Below are 20,999 nucleotides of genomic sequence, written 5' to 3' on the forward strand. Positions count from 1 at the left end.
AAGATGCTGCCAGACGAACAAAATTTAATATCATCCCTGTAATATAGTACAGGGACTGCAATTTTAATACGTTAGGCCTACACGCAAACGGCTGTGATTGGTTCATCAACATCAGCGCTGCAAAAAGTAACGTCTAAATTCATCACGTGATTGGAAGCCCAAACCAGAGCTTCTGATATGAATTTATATATATATATATATATATATATATATATATATATATATATATATATATATATATATATATATATATATATAAGCTATGTCTTCATTTTATAATATTATATATGAGTTAATAATGCATTTAATAATTCAGCATTTATATAAAATTTATAACATAAGATCTCTATAATAAACACTCAGCCTATGTGCTTGGCTTTTGCCCTCCTCCTTTATTTACATAAAAATGGCCTAAATAGCCAATATAAAAATCAGAAGTATTGAAAAAAGATAAAAATGTCATTTGTGTAAATTTCATTTAAATTACATTTTTGGAAATGCAATGTTTATACTCATTAATTAGCTAGTAATTATATGTGTTACTGGAAGAGTTTCCATATAGGTCTTAAGGATAGCAATGTAATGCTAATGTTTTTTAATGCTGTTTTCATTTTGGGGTTTTACAAGTATTGCATATTTATAGAACGTGAATACTTAATAGACTTAGTTTTTCTTTTCTTTTTCAAACAGGCATGGACGTCTAAAATATAACAAGACACTGTATATTTATTATTATAATGTTTCATCACAATGTGACACACAAGTCTTTCTAAAAAGAGGTAGAGTGAGGGGGAAAAAACAGGTTTGGGATATTATCAGTCGACGCATTGGGTGATTGCCAGTGTCACCTAGTTAATTATGTCTGATTTTTACTGTACACGTACGATATAGACTTATTAACTAAAGCCACTGCTTCTATTTCTACTAAAACAATTCAGACTACATGACAGACTAGGGTTTTTTGTTTGTTTTTTTGTAGAGTAGGTTCACATTTAAAAGCCGAATTCTGATTTAGGCACATTCTTAAAAGTCTTGCTTACAAAAAGAAAATGAAAAAAAAAAAAAAACACTGCTGAACTTATTATTCAAGGCGGTTTTATTATTAAAAGGAAATAAGCATAGCTAATGCCCTGTGATCCGAGGATGCTCTTGAAGTTAGGCAACGGGACAGGAAGGAGACTTGTTAGGGAAGTGACCGAGGGGCCACATTTAACAGTGTTTGAAAGGTCTTTGGATACTATGCGGGAAGCTGTCTCAAAATCAATATTTTCTTTACCTCTCCATGGTTTTCGAAGAAAAAAAGAACCTCATGGTCACGTGATCGCTTGGAGGGCGGGGTTAATGTTCGCTCGAGGAGTTCTTGGTGAGTTGACAGACAAAAACAAAATATCTCGATCAAAAACAGCTGTATATTTTGGTTGTCTTTCATTTTAGTATTGGGCTGTTTGTACCGTCTGGTTATTCTCGCAGTGTTTTGGTAATCTGCATGCCTAAAGCTCGCAGTGCAGCGCATCTTGTGTTTACCGTTGAGTGTTAGCAAGCTAGCTTGCTGTACAAAGAGAGTGAATTTACATCCCTCGAATCACAAATCTTCCGTTATTTCACGCTTTAACCATCGGTATATTCACAGTGTTGTACGGAACCTAAAGAAACCTTACACGTGAAATATGTCAAAGACGATTTACATCATAATTTCACTGTTTACTTTTCCTCGCAACATCATGTCTAGCTCGAAAAACATGGACCAAAAGATTCCATACGATGATTATCAGCTGCCGGTAGTGTTTCTCCCTTCCTATGAGAGCCCTCCTGCGTGGATCCCTCCACAAGAGGTGACCGTTATCGGAGACGACGTTTTCAGCTCATCTTTTGCAATCATATTAGCCTAATTGACATTTTTCTTTCTCGTAATCAGAGGATACATCACCCTGACTACAACAACGAGCTCACTCAGTTCCTACCTCGCACTATAGTGTTAAAAAAGCCACCCGGCGCGCAACTGGGCTTCAACATCCGCGGAGGAAAGGCCTCCCAGCTTGGTATATTTATTTCAAAGGTCAGTTTTGCCAATTAAAACCTTCTTTGTGTATGTTTCGGCTGGAGAATTGACTTCGTCGTCTTGGTTTTTGCTCGAAATGATTTGACAGGTGGTGCCGGATTCAGATGCCCACAGGGCAGGACTGCAAGAGGGCGATCAGGTGCTTTCTGTCAATGATGTGGACTTTCAAGACATTGAGCACTCAAAGGTAGGATCTGATATGTCAGTTTGAAGCACGCTGGATATCACGTCTTATAAACACAATTGGCATCATTTTGATTGCGTTCCTAGGCTGTGGAGATTTTAAAGACTGCAAGAGAGATTTTGATGAAGGTTCGATACTTCCCTTACAGTGAGTATTATATTTGTCTTTCCCTTAATCCAGTTCATTTCACGTGTAGTTCTCATCCGATAGTATCTAATAATCCGATATTACTGAATATTAAGCAGACCAAACGTGACGGTAGCGTTTCAGTCAACAGATTGAGATACCTGACATGAATGTGTTTTGTGTCTGTTTTTTCAGACTACCAGAGACAGAAGGAAAGGACTGTGCACTAGGTGGCAGAACTGGCCTTCGTGACTGAAGTGGTTCAGTGACGCAGCTAATGAGGCGTTGGTGTGTCAGCGAAACGTTCAGCTGCTCTGCATCATCTTCCTCCCACTAACTATCTTCTCTGACTAAGAGAGTGCTCAAAGAAATCCTCTTCAAACACTTCACGACATGCCTGATGATTCACGGCTCCTTCACCCGTAGTGGTGCTTTTGAGCTGTGCCAGGTTTGAATGCAGCTGGTGAAATTTTCTCATACTTTGCCCTCTTCTGTTTTCTCGTCGTTTTCTTTCCTCCAGGAAAATGTTGTAGCCTGTTCAATGAGACATGTCCATGTTCACGCATACGAAAAGAAAACATGGCAGAATGTGTTATTTATTGAATGAAAAGATGCTTACATTAATAAATTATGATCAGCTATTAACATCTTCAGTTAGAGGCATTTGTTAAAGCTGAAATTTAATATATCATATATTAATGGCTAGGTCTCTTTTTGTGATTACGTTTCAATTTTATATTCCAGAGCAAAGCATTTAGTTGTTTAATGATTAATGGCCTGCTGACAGACACGTTGCTACTGACTAATTAATTGTCATTAAATCAATATGCTCAAGAAAAAGTATTTTGTGCTTATTTTTTAAAAATGTGTATTTGCAGTGTTCCCAGAAATGTTGCACATCTTGTTGCATTTACATTTATGATATCTGGTAGAGTGGCTTTGTTAATAAACTGTATTAACTAGTGGTACTAAAAGTACTATTAAAGGAATAATTGGTAGCACTTTTTTAAGGTGTTTTTATTACATGTACTTACTATTAAAATAACAGTTAATTATATATAATTACATGGAAGTAACTATAAACCAAACCCTATTCTAACCATATAGCAAGTACATGAAGTTAATTAATGTTACTCCAAACTTAAATGTATAATTACACTGTAACACCGGCAACTTAAAATAAAGTATATATCAATAGTTCACCAAATAAAATAAAAATTTATTTACTCAATCTCAAGCCATCCAATACATGGATGAGTTTGTTTCTTCAGAAGAGATTTTGGTTAGGTTTGAGTTACATCTCTTACTCATCAATGAATCCTCTGAAGCCAATGGGTGCCGTGAGAATGTGAGTCCAAACAACTGATAAAAACATCCCGCACAGCTCCGCTCCACCAATTAATGTTTTGTAAAGAGAAAAGCTTATAAACACAAATCCATCATTAAAGCATTTCAACTTAAAATCGTTGCTTGTTACCAAAATATGTCCAAAATCCCTAATAGTGCGTCACCTTGTCTTTAGTCCTCTCATATCAAAATCCCAACAAATCTGTTTTGATGAGGAAACAAACTTCTTGGATGGGCAGTACATTTTCAGCATATACATTTTTTGGGGGCAAAATATTACTTTAATTTTTAACCAAAAAAACAACATAAAATTAAATATATTATTAAAGCTCAGTGGAACAGATAATTGTTTATATGCAAATACTGGTTATTCGACCATGATCATGTAAACTATTATGGTGTGGTATCTTATCTGGAGAAAAAAAAAAAAGATTTTTCATTTAATTTTAAACATAATTTATTTAAAATTTTAAAGTATAAAACCATATTACCCTTCATTGAGTTCAGACTTCATATACATAGAATTTTAGTTCTCAAACCTACAAATTTACATATCCATCCTTCCTCAGAAAAAAAAAAACTGAACCACTGGTATCCTGTTATTGCTAATGTCATTTTCTTTCAAGTTCAAGGGCACATACATAACAGAATACAGAAAACCTCTGATTACATTCATCTTCATTCTGTTTTCTTCTGCCTGTTACAGGCAAATGAACTAATACCACTTCAAGTAATAAACCTTGAGGTAATACCACATTGTGTCTTGGACTGCTTTGGTCATATTACAGGGCCTTTAAGGTAGGTTTTCTCCCATGGTTACTTGGTGTCACTCATTTTCACTCATGCCATTACAGACACACCTCTTTGAAAAGGCACAAAGACATAAATGCACAAACACAAAAGGATGACGAACGAGAAGAATCTCTCCTCTACCATGTTGACTTGAAACAAAGATTACACACGTTTGACTAAATGTATAAAGGAATAAACAACCTATTCAATATCGCGGTAGGCGTAGCCTTACAAAAAACATTTAGTAATAAATTAAAGAAACAAAACAGGTCTCATTTAAGATAATGAACCTCCTTTAAAAGGATTTTTTAATTAAATTAAGAAGCAGAATTGCATAGTTTCTTTTTGTGTGTTCAAAATAAGCACCTCTATAGCACGTGCAATGCCGTAAAAGAAATTCAGACATGAGTAATGGAAGATCTGCGAATGTGCAGATCTGTGTACCAGTGATTGTAAACACTTACTCTGTGAGTGGGAAAGAGGACAGTCACTATCAGTAAGCTATAAGCGGGGTGAGAGGTAACTGGACTGACCCCGTCACACGAACCAGAGTTAAAGAGTTAAGACGTTTGGATGGTTTAGCTGCTGTCCTCGTTCTCTTGAGCATCCCTGGTCGAGCTCTCATCCACGTTCTCGAGCGAGTCTCCACGCTGGATGGACAGCTCTGCTGGATCCATCATGGGCAGTTCACTCTGTATGGGATACAGCCACGGCTTATGATCTGGAGAATTTGTTGCTTTCCACTGAGGGTAGTTCTGACCGGCTTTATGGACGCTTCTTAAGACCTGCGGAATGACGGAGGAGAATGAGGGGAGCGGCATGAACTTTGTTCATTTTTTCGTTCTTGTGTAACCGAGACAATAAAATGGAATCCAGTTTTGCTTCATTTTCAAGCTGTGCAGTGACTCAAATTGCAGCAAGTCTTTTTGCTCAATCATAGTTATAAATACTTTGCGTTTCTAGTTTCTGTCTGGGTCTCCAGCATTTTTGGCAGCACAAAGTATCATTGTGTGAAATGCTGACTATAAAGTCTGACTTCTACTGAAGTTAAAGGGGCCTGGTTTGTGTTTTAATACAACGGTATAACCAGTCAATCCACAAATAAATCATCCTCCTACCAAAAATAAACGCCTTCATCCTTTTAGACTTGAAACATGGAAGTACCATTGTTTCTACAAAAATATTCAGCAGCACAACTGTTTTCAACATTTAGAATGAGATCTTTTTTAGCAGCAAATCAGCGTATTGGATTCATTTCTGACGGTTCGTGTGACAATAAAGCCTGCAGTAATGATGCAGAAAGTTCAAAGTAATAAATAACATTTTTCAATAGTCTACGGAAACATAAAACATTTATTTTAAATGTAAATACTATTTTACAGAATTACTTATTTGTTGCATATCTGGCCAGATAAATGCAACCTTGAGAAGAATAAAATACTTATAATTGTCTAAAATGATTAAACCGTGACACCTAATCAATGGAAAGACAAACACCTCAGTGTTCAATAATAGTTTATAAACAAAGCATGATGTACAGTCCATCTTATCAGTGCCCTTTGGACAGAGATACTGTCTGGGAACACTGCAAATAGCCCTATCACATGCAGTAATAATTTACAAGACTATGAAATGTACAAAAAAAAAAAAAAAAAAAATGCAATGCAAGACTGAGTTCCTGTTCTTAATCAGATGAACATCTACATTAGTTACCTTTATATAACAATCTGATCACTCAGTGAAAGCTAAAGACTAAATGCCACTGATTGCCGTGTCAATGATTAATAAAGAAAAGAGATTTGTATTTAAAAGGAGCCTAAACGATACTCTCTACTGTAAATAAAAAGAATGACTGTAGTCATGCGGCATACAGACAGAACAAGATAAACAAGTTTCACTTTTGGCACAGCTAGTGCTGCGTGAGCGTCTTAAGTACAAGATCTTCCAGTACGTTACCATAGTAACAATTGTGATTTCGCAAGCCTTAAATGCAGGCCCACATAGAAAGACACTAGCATCCTCAGATGCAGAAAGACGATAGCAAGAGACCAAATAGGTTTACTTACTTTTGGTGCCAGAACCTGAGAGGCTTTGTTAACAACCCACTTTGGAAGAGACCCTAAAAGGATTTAAAAAATAATTACAAAACGGCAAAAAAAAAGTCTTACTATGTAAATTAATGACGGGTGAACATTTCAAATAAAGCAGGGAATTTGTTCATACCTCTGGGATCAGCTTGTGAGAGGTATGTGAAAATGCAGCTGTTAGCCCCCGTTGGTTTGATCAGGTAGCCCGTCAAAAGGGAAACGGCCCTTACCAGATCCTTCCGTGGGGGAAATTTCTAAAAATGAAAGTTCATTAAAGGATATGCATAATTATTAAATTCATGTATTAACAGTTGATGAGCATAACATTTACACTAACGTGAGGAGACGGATGCAAAGTCTTTATTTTTGCTATTCTAAATGAACGCATGTGACACAAAACGCATGATAACAGAAGGTGTAAGTAAATAAAAGACGTACCGGATGTTTCACTGAGAAGTTAATGATCACATATTCATTTTCTGATGCCTGCCATGAGCGCAGGGTCACCACATCTCTGTTTTTCAACGGCTTCGGGCAGATCCCTGTGAATAAGTGATACATTTATATGACCTGCAGGCCCATAAACACCCACAACACAAAAAGACGAACAAAACCGACAATAATGTTGACTTTAAATGCACACAAAAACATGGTCCCAGGAGCGTTTTCTTTGGCAGTTATTGCACTGCGATAAGCCACGGTGCTGAAGCCTTTTCAACATGTGACGGGTGACTGTCAACGAGACATCCCAAAAGAACCACTGGAATGACCACAAGATAAGAAATAACTCACTAACTGAGATGACATGACTCACATGAATAGTAGCCCACATCAGCATGAGGAGCCAGACGAGCAATGTCAAAACTCTCAAGCATCGTAGGGTCCCACGTCTTCCGGTAAACGCTGTCAAGAAGCACATCGTACATGGTGGCAGCCGATACATCCTTTATGTTTATCCTACACTGTATTGGAAACAAGGCATTTGCATTAGTGTTGTTATGGCAGCGGTACACACAGAACTAAACATGTAAATTACACAGATATGTTTTAGAGAAGAAAAAAAAAAAGGTTCATAGAAGATGTAAAATAACTAAATAACATAAACACACACCCTTACATGTTCATAACTTCTATTGAATCATGTCTAGCCATTCATAAACATTTATGATGTTTATTATGTTTATAATGTTCATTTATAAAAATGTAAAAAAACAACAACTTTCCATTCTGGGTTGGGGCGCCTGGAGCTATAAACTAATGAAATAAAGTCCTTTAAAAGGCAACCTCGACACCATAAACTTAAACACCACACAAATCAAACGATATAAACACAACGTCATACATAAACAGATGCAGGCGGACATCTTACCTTGATTTTGTGCACTTTGGAGAAGTTCCCTTTGTTGTTTGTAGAAGTAGATAAAGGGGCCACCTCGACCCAGACCCCCATGTCATTTTTATCATACTTATTAAGCCAGTTCTCCGTGGACAAGCATTGCCTTTTGAACTCATTAAACATGAATTCATCTGGAATGATTCCCGACTCGCGAGACATACCTGAAAGAGCCGATTGGTCGGTCAAAAACACCGAGAGAAAGTACAAGATCCGTTTCAGGGACCTTGCTTCTACCACGACCGGGTATCTTTGATCTGTTCGGGAAGGATGAGGCGCAGCTATTATAGTCACAGATTAACTTTTCAAGCTCGACGGGATTTTTCTCACAAATTCCTCACCTGCCGTCAGCGCTTGCGTGTGGAAAAACCTCGTCACCGCTTCCGGAAGTAGAACAGGTGAATCGCAAACCCGAGGTGCGCAGCTCGTCAATCAGCGCTCAGGCACGGTCATTTAACACACTTAACATGGTCCTGATTTGCTCGCTGGCTTTTATGTTCTCAAGCGAGACTGTGGCGAACTGGCACGGACTGGGTGTGCCGGACCGCCCGTATTGATTGGTCATCCGGGTGTAGGGCCAGTGGTCTCTGCTGCTCCTCTGATTTGCATGATTCATTCATAACGGAACCGCTGAGACGGGCTCTGAACTCCATCTCGTGTTCACCCCACCGAAACCACCTGCACATCATTCAACCGGCTCGTGCAGTGAGTCATCAGCAAGAAACGGAATTTCATGCCCATTTGTTGTGTTGTATGGACTCTATTGTGGGTCAAACAGAACTTCAGTGTTTAAAAGGCCAAACGGTGGGGCAAATATGTCTATTTAACAATAAACAATTACTAGCTTTTTGCATACTGCACTAAAAATAATGTATACATTAAAGGTTTTTATTTTTAAAGGTTATATTTTTATTATTATATATGTGTATGTATATATATGTATATCTATACGTATATATATATATATATATATATATATATATATATATATATATATATATATATATATATATATATATATATATATATATATATATATATATATATATATATATATATATATATATACATATACACACACACACACACATATATATATATATATATATATATATATATATATATACATATACATATATATATATATATATATATATATATATACATATACACATACATATATACATATGTAGTTTAAAGTATTAAAACATTATAAATTAACATTTACATATTTACAAAAGGAAGAAAAAGGAACATTGTGTAAAAACTAATTTTTAAATACACTCTTTTCATGAGTGTGTATATATATATATATGTCAATATTAATAAGGCAAGATGACTCTTTACTGTAAAAATATGTGGCTTAATCTGTCAATTACAAATTAATTAGTTGCTACTGGGTATAGGATAAGTAACATGATCACTATATAATGAACTACATTTATCTGTAATGATTGTTTTCAACTACTTCTCAGTGTAATGCAATATTACTATCCAGCACTATGCAGTCAAACCAAAATGTATTCAAAGCTTCAACATTTCTCAAATTAAATCACATTTTGTTTACTATAGTTCAGAAAATCATAATACAAGTCAGAGTTATAACAGTCAGAACAATTTCATATCTGATAGCGTTGATCAATTAGTAGCTTATAGGCCCCATAGAAACTAAAAGCAGCACAAGTAGAGAATTTGGTGAAATATCTTTATTCATGTGATACATTTTGGTGTCTCTTTAACCTTCCATTTTTTTTTACAGCATATAATAATAGTACTTTGTTCACACAAACTTTGCTAAACACTAGTAGACAGCGTATTTCAAACAGACCAACACACTTCAGAATAGCACACAGCTGAGTATTCAGTCAGTGACACGTGACAGAGCTGTTCAGGAGGGTTTTCACTCGTATTTATTTTTAATTCTTACATATCAAACCATATTAAATGTTAAATGTTTAAAACACACGTGATGCCCTTTTTTAGTCTCAGTGATGAAAGGATTTGTCGGTTTGCGGCTGAATGAGAGGAAAAGCGACAGCGCTGGGGGTTGGGGGGTTCGGCGATACCTCTCCAGCAAATAAAAGCCCATTCAAGCTATACTGTAGAAACCCAGCGTCACAGATGGGGCGAGAAAATCTTTAACGCGATCCAAGATAGTAACACGACTAGGTCTTTGTGATACAGCAGCAAGGCAGCAATGCAAAAATTATACATCGACCTTTGATTCCCACACACCGCAAACTGCCATTCCGCTCAAGCGTACGACGCACCGTTTCACCAACTAGTGAGATAATAAATAAAACGCGTGAAAACCAACGGTCTTACGACGAGCAATACCAAGACGCGTCTGTACACTAAGCGATAGCCGTGTCTAAACATCCCGTTTAACAAAACCTCGTTAGCTCTATGCGACGTTAACAGGCTCGAGCAAACCACAGCGCTGTGGCCTGAACTGGTGCACTATGACAACAAAACAAGCAAGGCATTTTGTGTTAGACCGTCTCTAAACTGCATGCTGTTCCTACATTTGCGCAGCAAAAAAAAAAAAAAAAAAACTAGGCTGAAAATGACTGGAATTAGTGTGAACTGCTTTCCGTATGCAAGCGCAGAGAGCGAAGTGTTTCGTTAGTACATACACGTTATTACAACTAACGTTAGTTTTTGTAACTACAGTCGTGGATAAGTCATTAAATATCTTAGGTTTTGAGTTTTAACCGAATTAAGCAACTTCCCTTTTCTCAGAACGTTAAATAATGTTTTTTTTTTCCCCACAGCTCAATACATTCTACATCCATGCAACCCTCCGAAGATTCCTGTATAAAATTAGCCTGTCCAGAATGAGGCTAGTCACAAAACAAAACCGCTGTTGTTATTATATCGGCCATACACGTGTATTTCCTGAAACAAAAGACCTTTAAATGATATCTGGTCCCTAATACCATATTTAACACGAAAACATCCGATTATACAGAATATTGTGTCCATGATATTTCACAACAATTTCCAAAGAGATCCCTTCAGTATCTTTCTTTAAATAACTACTGCCAAAAAAACACTAACAAAATAGTGTAATGCTCATGTAAAAAAACACAAAAATAAAACAGTAACACGTTTATAGCCTCTCGATAAGCTCTTTCTCCAGTTAAATAAAAAAAAACAAGGCCTAAAATGTTGACATCAGCCCGAGCTCTGAAACATGGTAAATTCACAACGACTATGACGGCACTGATGTGTGAAAAAAAACTCAAGAGCACGTGAGTGTATGTCAGTCTGCAATCCCATATAATGCCATGCAGCCAGAACGGATGAGAATCTGAATGGTTTTAGCATTTAATCTATGCTGTGATTTGCTTTTTTTCCCCATTAATATATGTGTTTTTGGAATCCATTTTAATACAGAGTAATAGCACATCCACACGGTTACTCTGAAAAGTCACTGAGTCAAAGAGAAAGAAAAGGTTGTCCGCTCATGACACGGGGGCCGCGAGAGGAGCGAGTGACCACTGAGAGGCAAGCTGTTTGTGTGTGAGGGGGTCGAGTGAAGGGGACGCAGGGCCTGGCGGGGGATGAGGGTGGTCACTAGCACGAGCAGCTGCTCTCGGTAACGGGCAGCTCCGGAGGCTTCTCCAGTTTGATGTCGATCACTGAAAAAGTTCAGGTTAAGGGTCAGTTAGCGGCATGTACGAGTATGACTATACCCTCGGATTACCTTACATTCGTTTCTGTGAGATGTCAGGGTTTGATTTTACAACACTGGCTTGTGATCTCCCGCTATCGGGCTGATGTGGACAAACCGAGTGTGACATTTTAATGCGACTGATGTCGTATTTGTCAGAAGAGCTTTACAGTGCATGTGAAGGATACTGTCCTCTTTGCTTTTCTCTGGTGTACTATCCATTCCAGGCAAAGCAGCAGCAACACGACGAAACAGCTAGAGGGAAAAAAAAAGATTATCACTTAAAAACTCTGATGCCTGTGTCATATGTACATAAATCAATGCATTTTTAATATAACAAATGATTTAGTAGTAAGGGAGACTGGGGCTAGTTATTAGACATTTTGCTCAACTAAATATTTCTCTGATTATTTTTTCTATTTAATTAAGTTATTATTTATAGACAGCTATTAGCCAACTGCAAAATCTGCAGTTCAGTGAACACACATTGATCTTTTGTGACAATACTTTTTGGCATGTTGTCACACTGTATGTGGTAAATGGTCACAGTTCAATTTATTAAAACCTATTATAAAACTATAAAAAACAATTAAATAAGAAATAAACTGCAGAAATAAGTCATTTAAGAAATGGTAAGTTTTCATCCTGATGATGTAACATGATCCTTCAGAAATCATTATGATATGCAGTTTGCTGCTCCCGAAGAGTTCTTTTGCAAAAACATAATTCTGTTTGTAACAATTTTCAAAAATCATGTTCTTTCATTATGCATTCCAGTTAATCTCGATCAAAAAAATAGTTTTAGGATAGGATTATTATTATTATAAATAGGATTATTTTGATTAAGAATACAGCTAACTAAGACAATAAAATACTTTTTTTTGTTGTTTTTAAATAATAATCTTTGCAAATAAACTTTGTATATTATTAGCAATGTTGAAAATATTTTGTTTTGCTTGATTTCTTTAAAAAAAAATAATAATAATAATATATATAAATAAAAGCATGTTTTGTTTTTTTTTTTAAATAAAAACCCCCATGCGTTGAATGTGCAACTAGCCCTAGTCTCCCCTTTTTAAAACTAAAACTCCCAGTGGGTACAGATGTAGAAGAAGTGCATTTCTGATGACACTAGCATTACAAACAACAACAAACAAACTAAAAAAAAAAAAAAAAAGTTAAGAGAGATTCCATGTTCTACTCATTCTGACAAAAAAAGCAATACAATATGCTAATAAAAAGCACAATGCACAAATTAAATGTCTACATCCAGTCCGTGAATTGCAAGTGGTGCTACAACACAGCACATGAAGAAGAATCAATCTAGCTTGGTCAACATGCAAAGAACATCTGAGAAACGTGAGCAATTCAAGCAAAACTAAAGAACAACACAGAAGAGCAGCCCAACAGCGCAGGACGCCTGTGAATGTGAGGCGGGGGCAGAGTGGCTAATGATGGGTGAGGCAGAGAAAGATAGAAACCAAAGGAGGCTCAAGATAGAGTGGTGGAGGGAAGGTAGGGCTGGGCCGTCCTCGCTTCTCAGTGATTCTACCTGTTTCACATTGTAGCCAGTCTTTGCGCTGGTTTCAATGAACATGACATTCAGTTCCTTAGCCCTCTGCTCGCCCTCCTCCGTGGTAATCTGTCTGCTCGACCGGAGCAGAGAGGGGGAAAGGGAAAGAAATACAGACAGACAAAAGAACTGCATCAAGAAAAAAAAAAAGAGACAGAGACAGAGACTGGCTGAGGTTCACATTAGTAATGGGGAAAAAGAGGAATTAGTGTTTGGACAGGACCCCGTCACAGGTTGAAAAGTTGAGAAAAGGCTGAAATCATAACACTGAATAGAGATCACTGCACTGCAGTTCAACAAAAGGCTATTCACAAAGAGCACATCTGTTATTTGAGGACCGTTTACAACAAAAATAAATGAACCTATCCAAAGAAAAAATGATAATGTCGTTGGCACTTGGGTCATTGAAATATCCATATAGTAATAGTTCACCCAGCAATTAATATTCTGTCATCATTAACTTGTCTTTTCAGACTTGTTTGGCTTGCAATTCTTCTGTGGAACGTGAAAGAGTAAAAAAAAAAAAAAAAAAAAAAAAAAATCCCTTTCACACAGAGATTCCAGAAAAAACATGGGTAATATGTTTCGAAAATTGTTCCCGCTGCTGCAGTCTCACCGCCAGTGATTTCCCGGACTCTGTGCATGTGATGTCATGTGACTTAATGTACTAAAACGCAGTCTAAAACGCAAACAAATTTCTTTTGCAAAAACTTCAGCTTACTTATTATTTTTTTCATTTGGTCTCTGCTGCGGTCCAGTTTGCAAACGTTTAAAAAAAATGTATTTAGTTTTTTTTTAGGCAAACGCCGCTCTCTGACTTTAAAACACAGACCAGTCCCTCTGGCACTGTACGTTTGTATTACTGAAAACACCCGCTCAGAGAACCGCCAGATAACTACGTCATCACTAGGACACCTTCGTTATGGCAATGGCTCCGGCTTTTGTTCACACAGAGCTTGTTCCGGGACTGAACCCGGCAATATTACTAGGTCCCTAACCGGGGATCGATCCCAGAATCAATCCCGGGACGTGTTTGAGTTCACCCAGCAATTTTCCGGGACCAACATGCAGTGTGAACCGGTTTCATAGAAAAAAATAACTAAATAAAAAACTTAAACTCCTTTTCATCCACTTCTATAGAACTATAAAAAGCAGCATGGGAATTTTGCTAAATGTACTCTTTTGTGTTACACAGAACAAACAAAAAAGAACATAAGGCTCATAAATGATGGTTAAGCTGCTCGATTAATGTTTCTACACTGCTTCTGAGGAATTAGTAAAAATGTGTTCCAATTCCAACTTCCAATAGAGAATCATTTTGACTTGAAATTTTAGAACAGCTAAGTATGCGGTGCATTTCACCCGGTCACCCGGACAAAGACAAACCTGTGGCTGTTTTCTGCATTTGAGGGAAAAAGTACGCAAAAAAAGTTTTAGATATGGCAGAGTGTGTTAAACTGAACTAGAACATTTTTTTGTTAGCTGAAAACAATCAATGGCGCAAAATATTTAATAAACGGCAAACATTTTGTGAATGACATTCACTTCGATTCAATAGAAATCTGCAGAGCTTTCTGCTGAATTCTGTGGCTGCAAAATACACGTGGGTGTTAATGTCACATTCCTGCTCATCTTTCTTTTTGGTTTCTTTGGGCTGATCAGAACTGACAGGCTTGATGATTCAAATTACAAAGAAATTGTATTGAAAGGGAGTCAGTTCAGTAGGCATCTGCACTAATGTGAGTTTTGAGCGAGGGTTACAATTTCCCCACGCCGATGGTATTTTTAAGATGATCACGTAAATATGTGGCATTGACCAACAGAAAGCTGCTCATTTTAAAACAAAACATTTCTTTGAGTAGTTGCGTGCGTTTGTCTGCTAGGCTTGTAATGTAAATGCATTACTGTCATTTTGTGTTTAGCTCATTTTCTCAGTGTCGAGTCAAAATGATTTATAAAATCGAAAATATGCAACAAATTCTGTTACATAAACTAGGTATATAATCTTAGGTCTGCTCTACAGCGCTACAGTTTCACCCACCTGTTTGACGTTATAGCCAGCTTTGGCGCTGGTCTCTATGTACATCACACCCAGTTCCCGTGCTTTTTTCTCTGCTGCATCTACTGACACTTGCCTGCCATAGAGTCCATAGTGCAGGTGTGGACACAGTTCAAATTAGAATGGATATGAAAAACAAAAGTAGTAATGGAAAATCAAATATAAAATCAACACAAGAAAATATGATCAAACAGAAAAGCAAAAAAAAATGGCACAAATTGCTCAACAAAGAGTAAAATGAACACAAAAATAACTTAAAACGTGAAGTCTGAGGGGTGAACAAGGGACGCGTTTATCAAACACCTCCAACTGCTGTACCTTTTATCAGCCAAGTCTGTCTTGTTGCCAACCAACATGATAATGACATCACTTCCTCGCTCTGTTCTGACATCATCTATCCACTTTGAGGTTTGCTGGAAAGAGTTGAGATCTGAGGAACAGACGGGTGAAAAAAAAGTCAGGCAAGGAATCATTAAAAATAAAAAAAACAATTGAAAATCAATGTGCACAATTATATTTGGCAGTGGTCAGATAACACTTGATTCACTTCAAAGCCAACTTTTTCTTAGAAGAAAGTGTGCAAGCAGACTGTTAGTATGAAAAAAATCAACAAAACAGAGGACGGTTGAGTTAAAGCACAGGTCAATTTAATGCTTGGTAACAGCGGTTTGCTGTTAAAAGAAAAGCATGTATAATCTACTTTTCATTTACTCTGAATGAAATAAAAAATTATCATTGTTCCCAAGCAACCACACTAAGATGAACTGCCATGACCTAGAAGCAGCTGGCGTAATGTGCTAAGTGTGCCCCGGAGGCATAAATCCCTGCTGACCCAATGAGTGAGGTTCGGACTCACTGGTGATGTCATAGACCACCACAGCAATAGTGGAGTCTCGGATGTAGCTGGGAATGAGGCTGCGGAAGCGCTCCTGCCCTGCAGTGTCCCACAGCTGGAGCCGAACCTGAGGGACCAGCCAGCCGCGGTGTGCAAAGAAAACAAGGGAAAGAGAAAGGAGGAACAGAGAAAAGAAATAGATATAAAGAGAGGATAGGGCAAGGGAGCGGGGTTAGAAGAAAAGGACCACATCAAAGAAACAAAACATGAAGGAAATGGAGAAATGCACAGACAAAGCTGACCAATTTTCGCTTATGGTTTTTTGCATTTATTGATCATGACCTAAAGATTTTAGGAAATGAGACACCATCTGAAGGCATTTCTCCATTCCTGTCCTCTGAATGATGCTGCTTTCTGCAAAATGCTTTGCAAATGGCACTCCGTACATGTAAGTATTGCTGGATATGTTTTCAGTCTAAACCACATCACTTTATGGTTTTGGAAATGGAAATATTTGTAAAAAGCCCAAAGTGTTTTCCAAACCCCCAAAAATGTAAACTTTACTATTGGTTGTATACTGTAACACATTTACATGCACACCAGTAATCTGACAATGCAAGTAAGTGGCGTTTAAATCATGTTATTTTTCTGAAGTAATGTCAAATATAATCATTTGTGAATCTGACTACGAAGATTCCATACATTTGTCAGTTGTGATGTTAAAGCTTGCAAAATGTCAGCGGTACACATAAGCTTATACATTATCCTCTCATGCAGCATTGTGACTGAACCACTTCTACTTCTGCTGCACGAGATGAGAGGATCTGTCTAGATGCGCTTAAATCTGCACTAACGAAGCGTTCCTGTCACGTATCCACATGCACACTTTAATAAGCAGATAGAAAGCGCGTTACTGGGTTTACATGCTGTGCAAAATTTTAAAAAACTACCCATTCAAACCGGTTTATGTTTATGCCTTTTATGATATATATATATATATATATATATATATATATATATATATATATAAAATAAATACACATATGTATATATATTTAAGAAAATATGTTATCAACATATTAAATATATTGACATCTAAATTATATTAATATAAATATATATAAAAATTATATATATATATATATATATATATATATATATATATATTTTTTTTTTTTTTTAATATACACTGTATGTGTATCTTTAAATATACACAATAAATATACATAGTACACAAACATATATATTACATGTTTTTGGATGAAATTATTTCAGATTAACTATTGCCCAGAACTAATAAAAAAGTGATGCAATGCCAGTAAAAACCTCAAACACAAACAATATAAATGTTAGGTTTTAAAACCAACCAGGGCAAAAAAAATGCTAAATCTGAAATTATATAAATGTGTTTTTTAAATACAGTGTAAGTCAGTGGGGTCCAATGTTGTTTTGGATCCTACTGACTATCTGTCTTTTTGGGTTCTACATAAGTCTTACATGTTTGGAACTGAGGGTAACTTTTTTTTTAGTTTATTGTACTAGCTTTATACGTAATTCTCAAATAAACCAGCACACTTATAAAGCTACACAAGTGCCATTTACTCAAGCTGTACCCAACTTGACCCCACCATGCGGTGAAGCAGGAGCACTAGCTACCTACTTGCTATATCATAGACCACCACTGCTGCTGCTGAGTCTCGGATGTAACTGGGAATGAGGCTACGGAAGCGTTCCTGCCCAGCAGTGTCCCACAGCTGTAGCCGAATCTATGACCATCCATGCAGCACAACAGGCATGGGGACCCATTCAGCACCCAGCCATGGAAGAGAGTGGGGTGAGGTGGACAAAGACACAACCAAACTTAAAAAGGTGAAATCAAAATGAACGACAAACTAATGGCATAAGTGCGATGAGCTACAAGCATGCACGAGGAATTACGCAAATGATAACCGTGATGAATCTGTGACGGTGAAATCACCTGACGGACTTCAAACAAACAAAGAAAGTTGTCTTCTAGATTTTACAGGTGATATTAGAAAAATGTGAATGACTTGAGCCAATGTGTGTCAAAACCGTACCGATGCACCAACGTTGCCAGTCAATATTTAAACTAAATGAGGTTCTACACAGACATGCTAGCTTTCCAATAAAACCAAAGGCTTGGACACACAGAGACTCCTCGAAAACTACTCTAGAAACATTGATCTGTCCTACCGTGCGATCTTCCAAGTACATGGTTTTTGACAGAAAGTCTATACCAATAGTTGCCTATAGAGAGAAACAACGAGTTAACTTCAACATCAGACATGGATTCATTTAGCTTTTTAGATTTTCTTCTCTGGAATAGAAAAGGAGAGTTAAAGGTTCACGCTGCTCTTTTCCTTACAATGAATGCACAGTGACCAGATTCAGATAAATAAAACAAAAATACCATATAATTGTTTTTTTGTTTATCAAGACACTCTGCATCAAATATAAAAATTTAATTCGATACACATGAGCATCATATGCGGATGTATGAATGTGACTTGAGAGCTACAAACCAATTACAAATTAACTACAATAATTTGAGATTTGAGAGCTACACATTAACACTTGCCGAGTACCAAATGCTCAAAGGTTTAGGATCTGTGTTTTTGTAAGGAAATTAATACTTTATTATTTTGCATTTAATAATGCATTCAATTGATTAAAAGTGACAATAAAGATATTTATAATAAAAATATAAATGTTTCTTGATCACCAATCAGCATATTAGAATGATTTCTGAAGGATAATTTTACACTGAAAACTGAAGTAATAATTGCTGAAAATTCAGCATTTTAAAAAATATTCAAATAGAAAACATTTGCTTAACATTGCAATAAATGTTTACATTATTACGGATTTATTATAATATTTTCATTAAATAAATCTTGTTCTTTTCGTTAAGCTTAAGGGATTTCTTTTAAAAATATTACAAAATCTTCCTGACCACGTTTACCCAGAAACCCTAAAGATTAAACACAATTATCTTATGTATGATATTATATTGCAAGCAAATCTATGACCCGAGACATTTGCTCCAAACACCCTAAAATCGCAATTGCTATATTTTATAAAAAAATAAATGCACATTTAATTATAAAGTTTCATGGTTAGGAACAACAACTAAACTTACGGTTAATTATTATCTTTATTTCAACAGACATTGCTGCCAAAAATTAATTAACTGGACAACTTTACAGCTGGTCATCACATGCTTCAGCTGTATGGAAAATAGGAGCGTGACTATTCTATACAAAGTATAATTTTGTATTCCAAGGAAAAATATTTATTAGCAACTGAAATATTACTTTTAGGGTTCACCGCTGAACCACACCTTCGTTTGACAAAGTCAACAATACTTAAGATGCAAAGTAACATGGTATGCGTTTGTGAATGCTGAGACAATCACAGCAGGTGTTACCTGATAGGTATTATCGAAGCTGTCATACATAAACCTGGTGATAAGTGAAGTTTTGCCCACTGTAGAGAAAGAGGGGGAAAAAAACAAAGAAATTACAAATAAGGCACAGTTAATAGGTTTAAAAATCTAGTGTGCTGCCTGCATAGACAGCATGTTTGTCGCTCATATCGAAAGCGTAGTGTCAAAAGGAAGGGGATGCACTGGTCTGCAGGATAAGTCTGAACTCTGATCGCTGTGTTGGCAACATGGGTGTCGCCGTCCTGCTTTTACAGCAACATACCATATCAATACAGGCTAAGAAATGCAGTAACTCTCGTTTGCGACAGCTCTCTGCTCGTTTTTACGTCCGAGCCACCCACTGTCTAAAGAAAACGTAGATGCGATGTGGATGATGTGGCAGTTAAACATCCCCGATGTGGTTTATGATCTCATGATCTTGATTGTCACAGCCGGCTAGTTAGAACCATGCTAGCCGCTAACCGCTAGCGACCATCCTCGCCACGGATAGCACTGTTTTATACACTTAAACGTGTTCGTTCGCGGCTGTAGCGCAATCTTAGTCGCGTTTTTATGTGTTAAGCACTAACGATCGATGGGATCGCGTTAAAAAAGGCCTTTAAAATGGAAGCTCTCTATTGTGGCTAAGACCAGACAACACAAACATGCTAACACAAGGACTTGATGGCTTCCTTCGATGTCTACATGCGAGAATACGTAAACAAATGCATACAGATCACAGGTACTTTGTAGGTTAAAGCATAATTGAGTTAATAAACGTATGTCGTGTATTTATATTACAACATTAACGTTAGTACTGCAAGGATGTTCAATGCCACATGATGCCTGTTCGTGTATTGTTCATGACAACCGTTTTCTGTATATTTTACTGCACGTACACAATCGTGTCCGTCCGAACTGTCAGACGATTATTTGCGAGTTTATTTGGTAACATAAATCTCTCCGTAGCATCCTTTCACCTGGCCTGTCCGTTTCTCTGTCCACGTCTCGCGTATCTAAACACTTACCGCTTTGCTCGCCCAAGAAAACCAGCTTAAATTTCCGCAGAGGGTTGCCAAATTCTCCGCCACCGGTCGTAGTAGACATCTTTATCGAGTGCAATAAACAAAAACTATCTAAATATTATTACGTTCTGTGCGCGGACGAAGGACACACTGTACAGTCCAGTGACCGAGCGCCGATAGCTGACGATTCCTGAGTGACAGCGCCTCTTGGTGGCCAGAGAGGGAAGCGCAGGACGCGCCGTGGCCGTGTTTCACAGCCTAGCGCTGGAGAGCTGCATGCCTGTGCCGTCTAGGCTCCAGTCAAGCGATCGAACGCGTCTATGATCGCCAAAATGCTGTCTCGGTAGGCAGTTAACCAGGTTTTGAGACACAGCCTATGTCTACTGTCATACCTAACC

At 37.1% G+C, this 20,999-nt stretch overlaps 3 protein-coding genes across 7 annotated transcripts; 1 reads left to right on the forward strand and 2 right to left on the reverse strand.

The window, feature by feature from the left end:
* The first annotated feature begins 1,202 nt into the window (after positions 1-1,202).
* Positions 1,203-3,209, forward strand: pdzd11 (PDZ domain containing 11). Its single transcript, XM_043257417.1, has 6 exons — positions 1,203-1,363; positions 1,730-1,832; positions 1,916-2,056; positions 2,148-2,246; positions 2,330-2,390; positions 2,565-3,209. The coding sequence occupies exons 2-6, from the start codon at positions 1,740-1,742 to the stop codon at positions 2,597-2,599; spliced, it is 429 nt and encodes a 142-aa protein (XP_043113352.1). The 5' UTR covers positions 1,203-1,363; positions 1,730-1,739; the 3' UTR covers positions 2,600-3,209.
* Positions 3,210-3,567: 358 nt separating this feature from the next.
* On the reverse strand, positions 3,568-8,490 carry stard14 (START domain containing 14). The gene is made up of 7 exons (XM_043257416.1): positions 8,330-8,490; positions 7,965-8,245; positions 7,410-7,557; positions 7,034-7,137; positions 6,732-6,849; positions 6,575-6,627; positions 3,568-5,293 (listed from the first exon to the last, which is right to left on the reverse strand). Exons 2-7 carry the CDS (start codon positions 8,148-8,150, stop codon positions 5,087-5,089), a joined length of 816 nt encoding a protein of 271 aa, XP_043113351.1. The 5' UTR covers positions 8,151-8,245; positions 8,330-8,490; the 3' UTR covers positions 3,568-5,086.
* A 1,189-nt stretch (positions 8,491-9,679) lies between these two features.
* rab41 (RAB41, member RAS oncogene family) lies at positions 9,680-20,808 on the reverse strand. Of its 5 annotated transcripts, XR_006252523.1 has the most exons (9): positions 20,605-20,808; positions 19,580-19,638; positions 18,346-18,399; positions 16,153-16,258; positions 15,615-15,726; positions 15,279-15,372; positions 13,217-13,310; positions 11,853-11,919; positions 11,563-11,632 (listed from the first exon to the last, which is right to left on the reverse strand). XR_006252523.1 is itself a non-coding variant. In XM_043257233.1 (8 exons), exons 1-8 carry the CDS (start codon positions 20,681-20,683, stop codon positions 11,568-11,570), a joined length of 636 nt encoding a protein of 211 aa, XP_043113168.1. In that variant the 5' UTR covers positions 20,684-20,806; the 3' UTR covers positions 9,680-11,567. The 5 variants fall into 5 exon arrangements, 4 of the variants coding, with proteins under 4 accessions (XP_043113168.1, XP_043113166.1, XP_043113165.1 ...); XM_043257233.1 differs by lacking the exons at positions 13,217-13,310; positions 16,153-16,258 and adding an exon at positions 17,792-17,897 and having other exon boundaries at positions 9,680-11,632; positions 20,605-20,806; XM_043257231.1 differs by lacking the exons at positions 15,279-15,372; positions 16,153-16,258 and adding an exon at positions 17,792-17,897 and having other exon boundaries at positions 9,680-11,632; positions 20,605-20,805.
* Between the last annotated feature and the right edge of the window lie 191 nt (positions 20,809-20,999).

The sequence above is a fragment of the Puntigrus tetrazona genome, chromosome 14, assembly GCF_018831695.1.
Source record: "Puntigrus tetrazona isolate hp1 chromosome 14, ASM1883169v1, whole genome shotgun sequence".
Lineage (NCBI taxonomy): Eukaryota > Metazoa > Chordata > Actinopteri > Cypriniformes > Cyprinidae > Puntigrus > Puntigrus tetrazona.

Coding starts and splice junctions, on each gene's coding strand:
- pdzd11 (XM_043257417.1), top strand. CDS start 1,740: ATGGACCAAAAGATTCCATACGATGATTATCAGCTGCCGGTAGTGTTT. Junction 2,247..2,329: donor AAGACATTGAGCACTCAAAG/GTAGGATCTGAT, acceptor TTGCGTTCCTAG/GCTGTGGAGATTTTAAAGAC. Junction 2,391..2,564: donor GGTTCGATACTTCCCTTACA/GTGAGTATTATA, acceptor CTGTTTTTTCAG/ACTACCAGAGACAGAAGGAA.
- stard14 (XM_043257416.1), bottom strand. CDS start 8,150: ATGTCTCGCGAGTCGGGAATCATTCCAGATGAATTCATGTTTAATGAG. Junction 6,628..6,731: donor CTCACAAGCTGATCCCAGAG/GTATGAACAAAT, acceptor AAATCCTTTTAG/GGTCTCTTCCAAAGTGGGTT. Junction 5,294..6,574: donor CTCAGGTTCTGGCACCAAAA/GTAAGTAAACCT, acceptor GTCATTCCGCAG/GTCTTAAGAAGCGTCCATAA.
- rab41 (XM_043257233.1), bottom strand. CDS start 20,683: ATGTCTACTACGACCGGTGGCGGAGAATTTGGCAACCCTCTGCGGAAA. Junction 15,373..15,614: donor ACAGACTTGGCTGATAAAAG/GTACAGCAGTTG, acceptor ACTCTATGGCAG/GCAAGTGTCAGTAGATGCAG. Junction 11,920..15,278: donor CTGGCTATAACGTCAAACAG/GTGGGTGAAACT, acceptor TTTTCCCTCTAG/CTGTTTCGTCGTGTTGCTGC.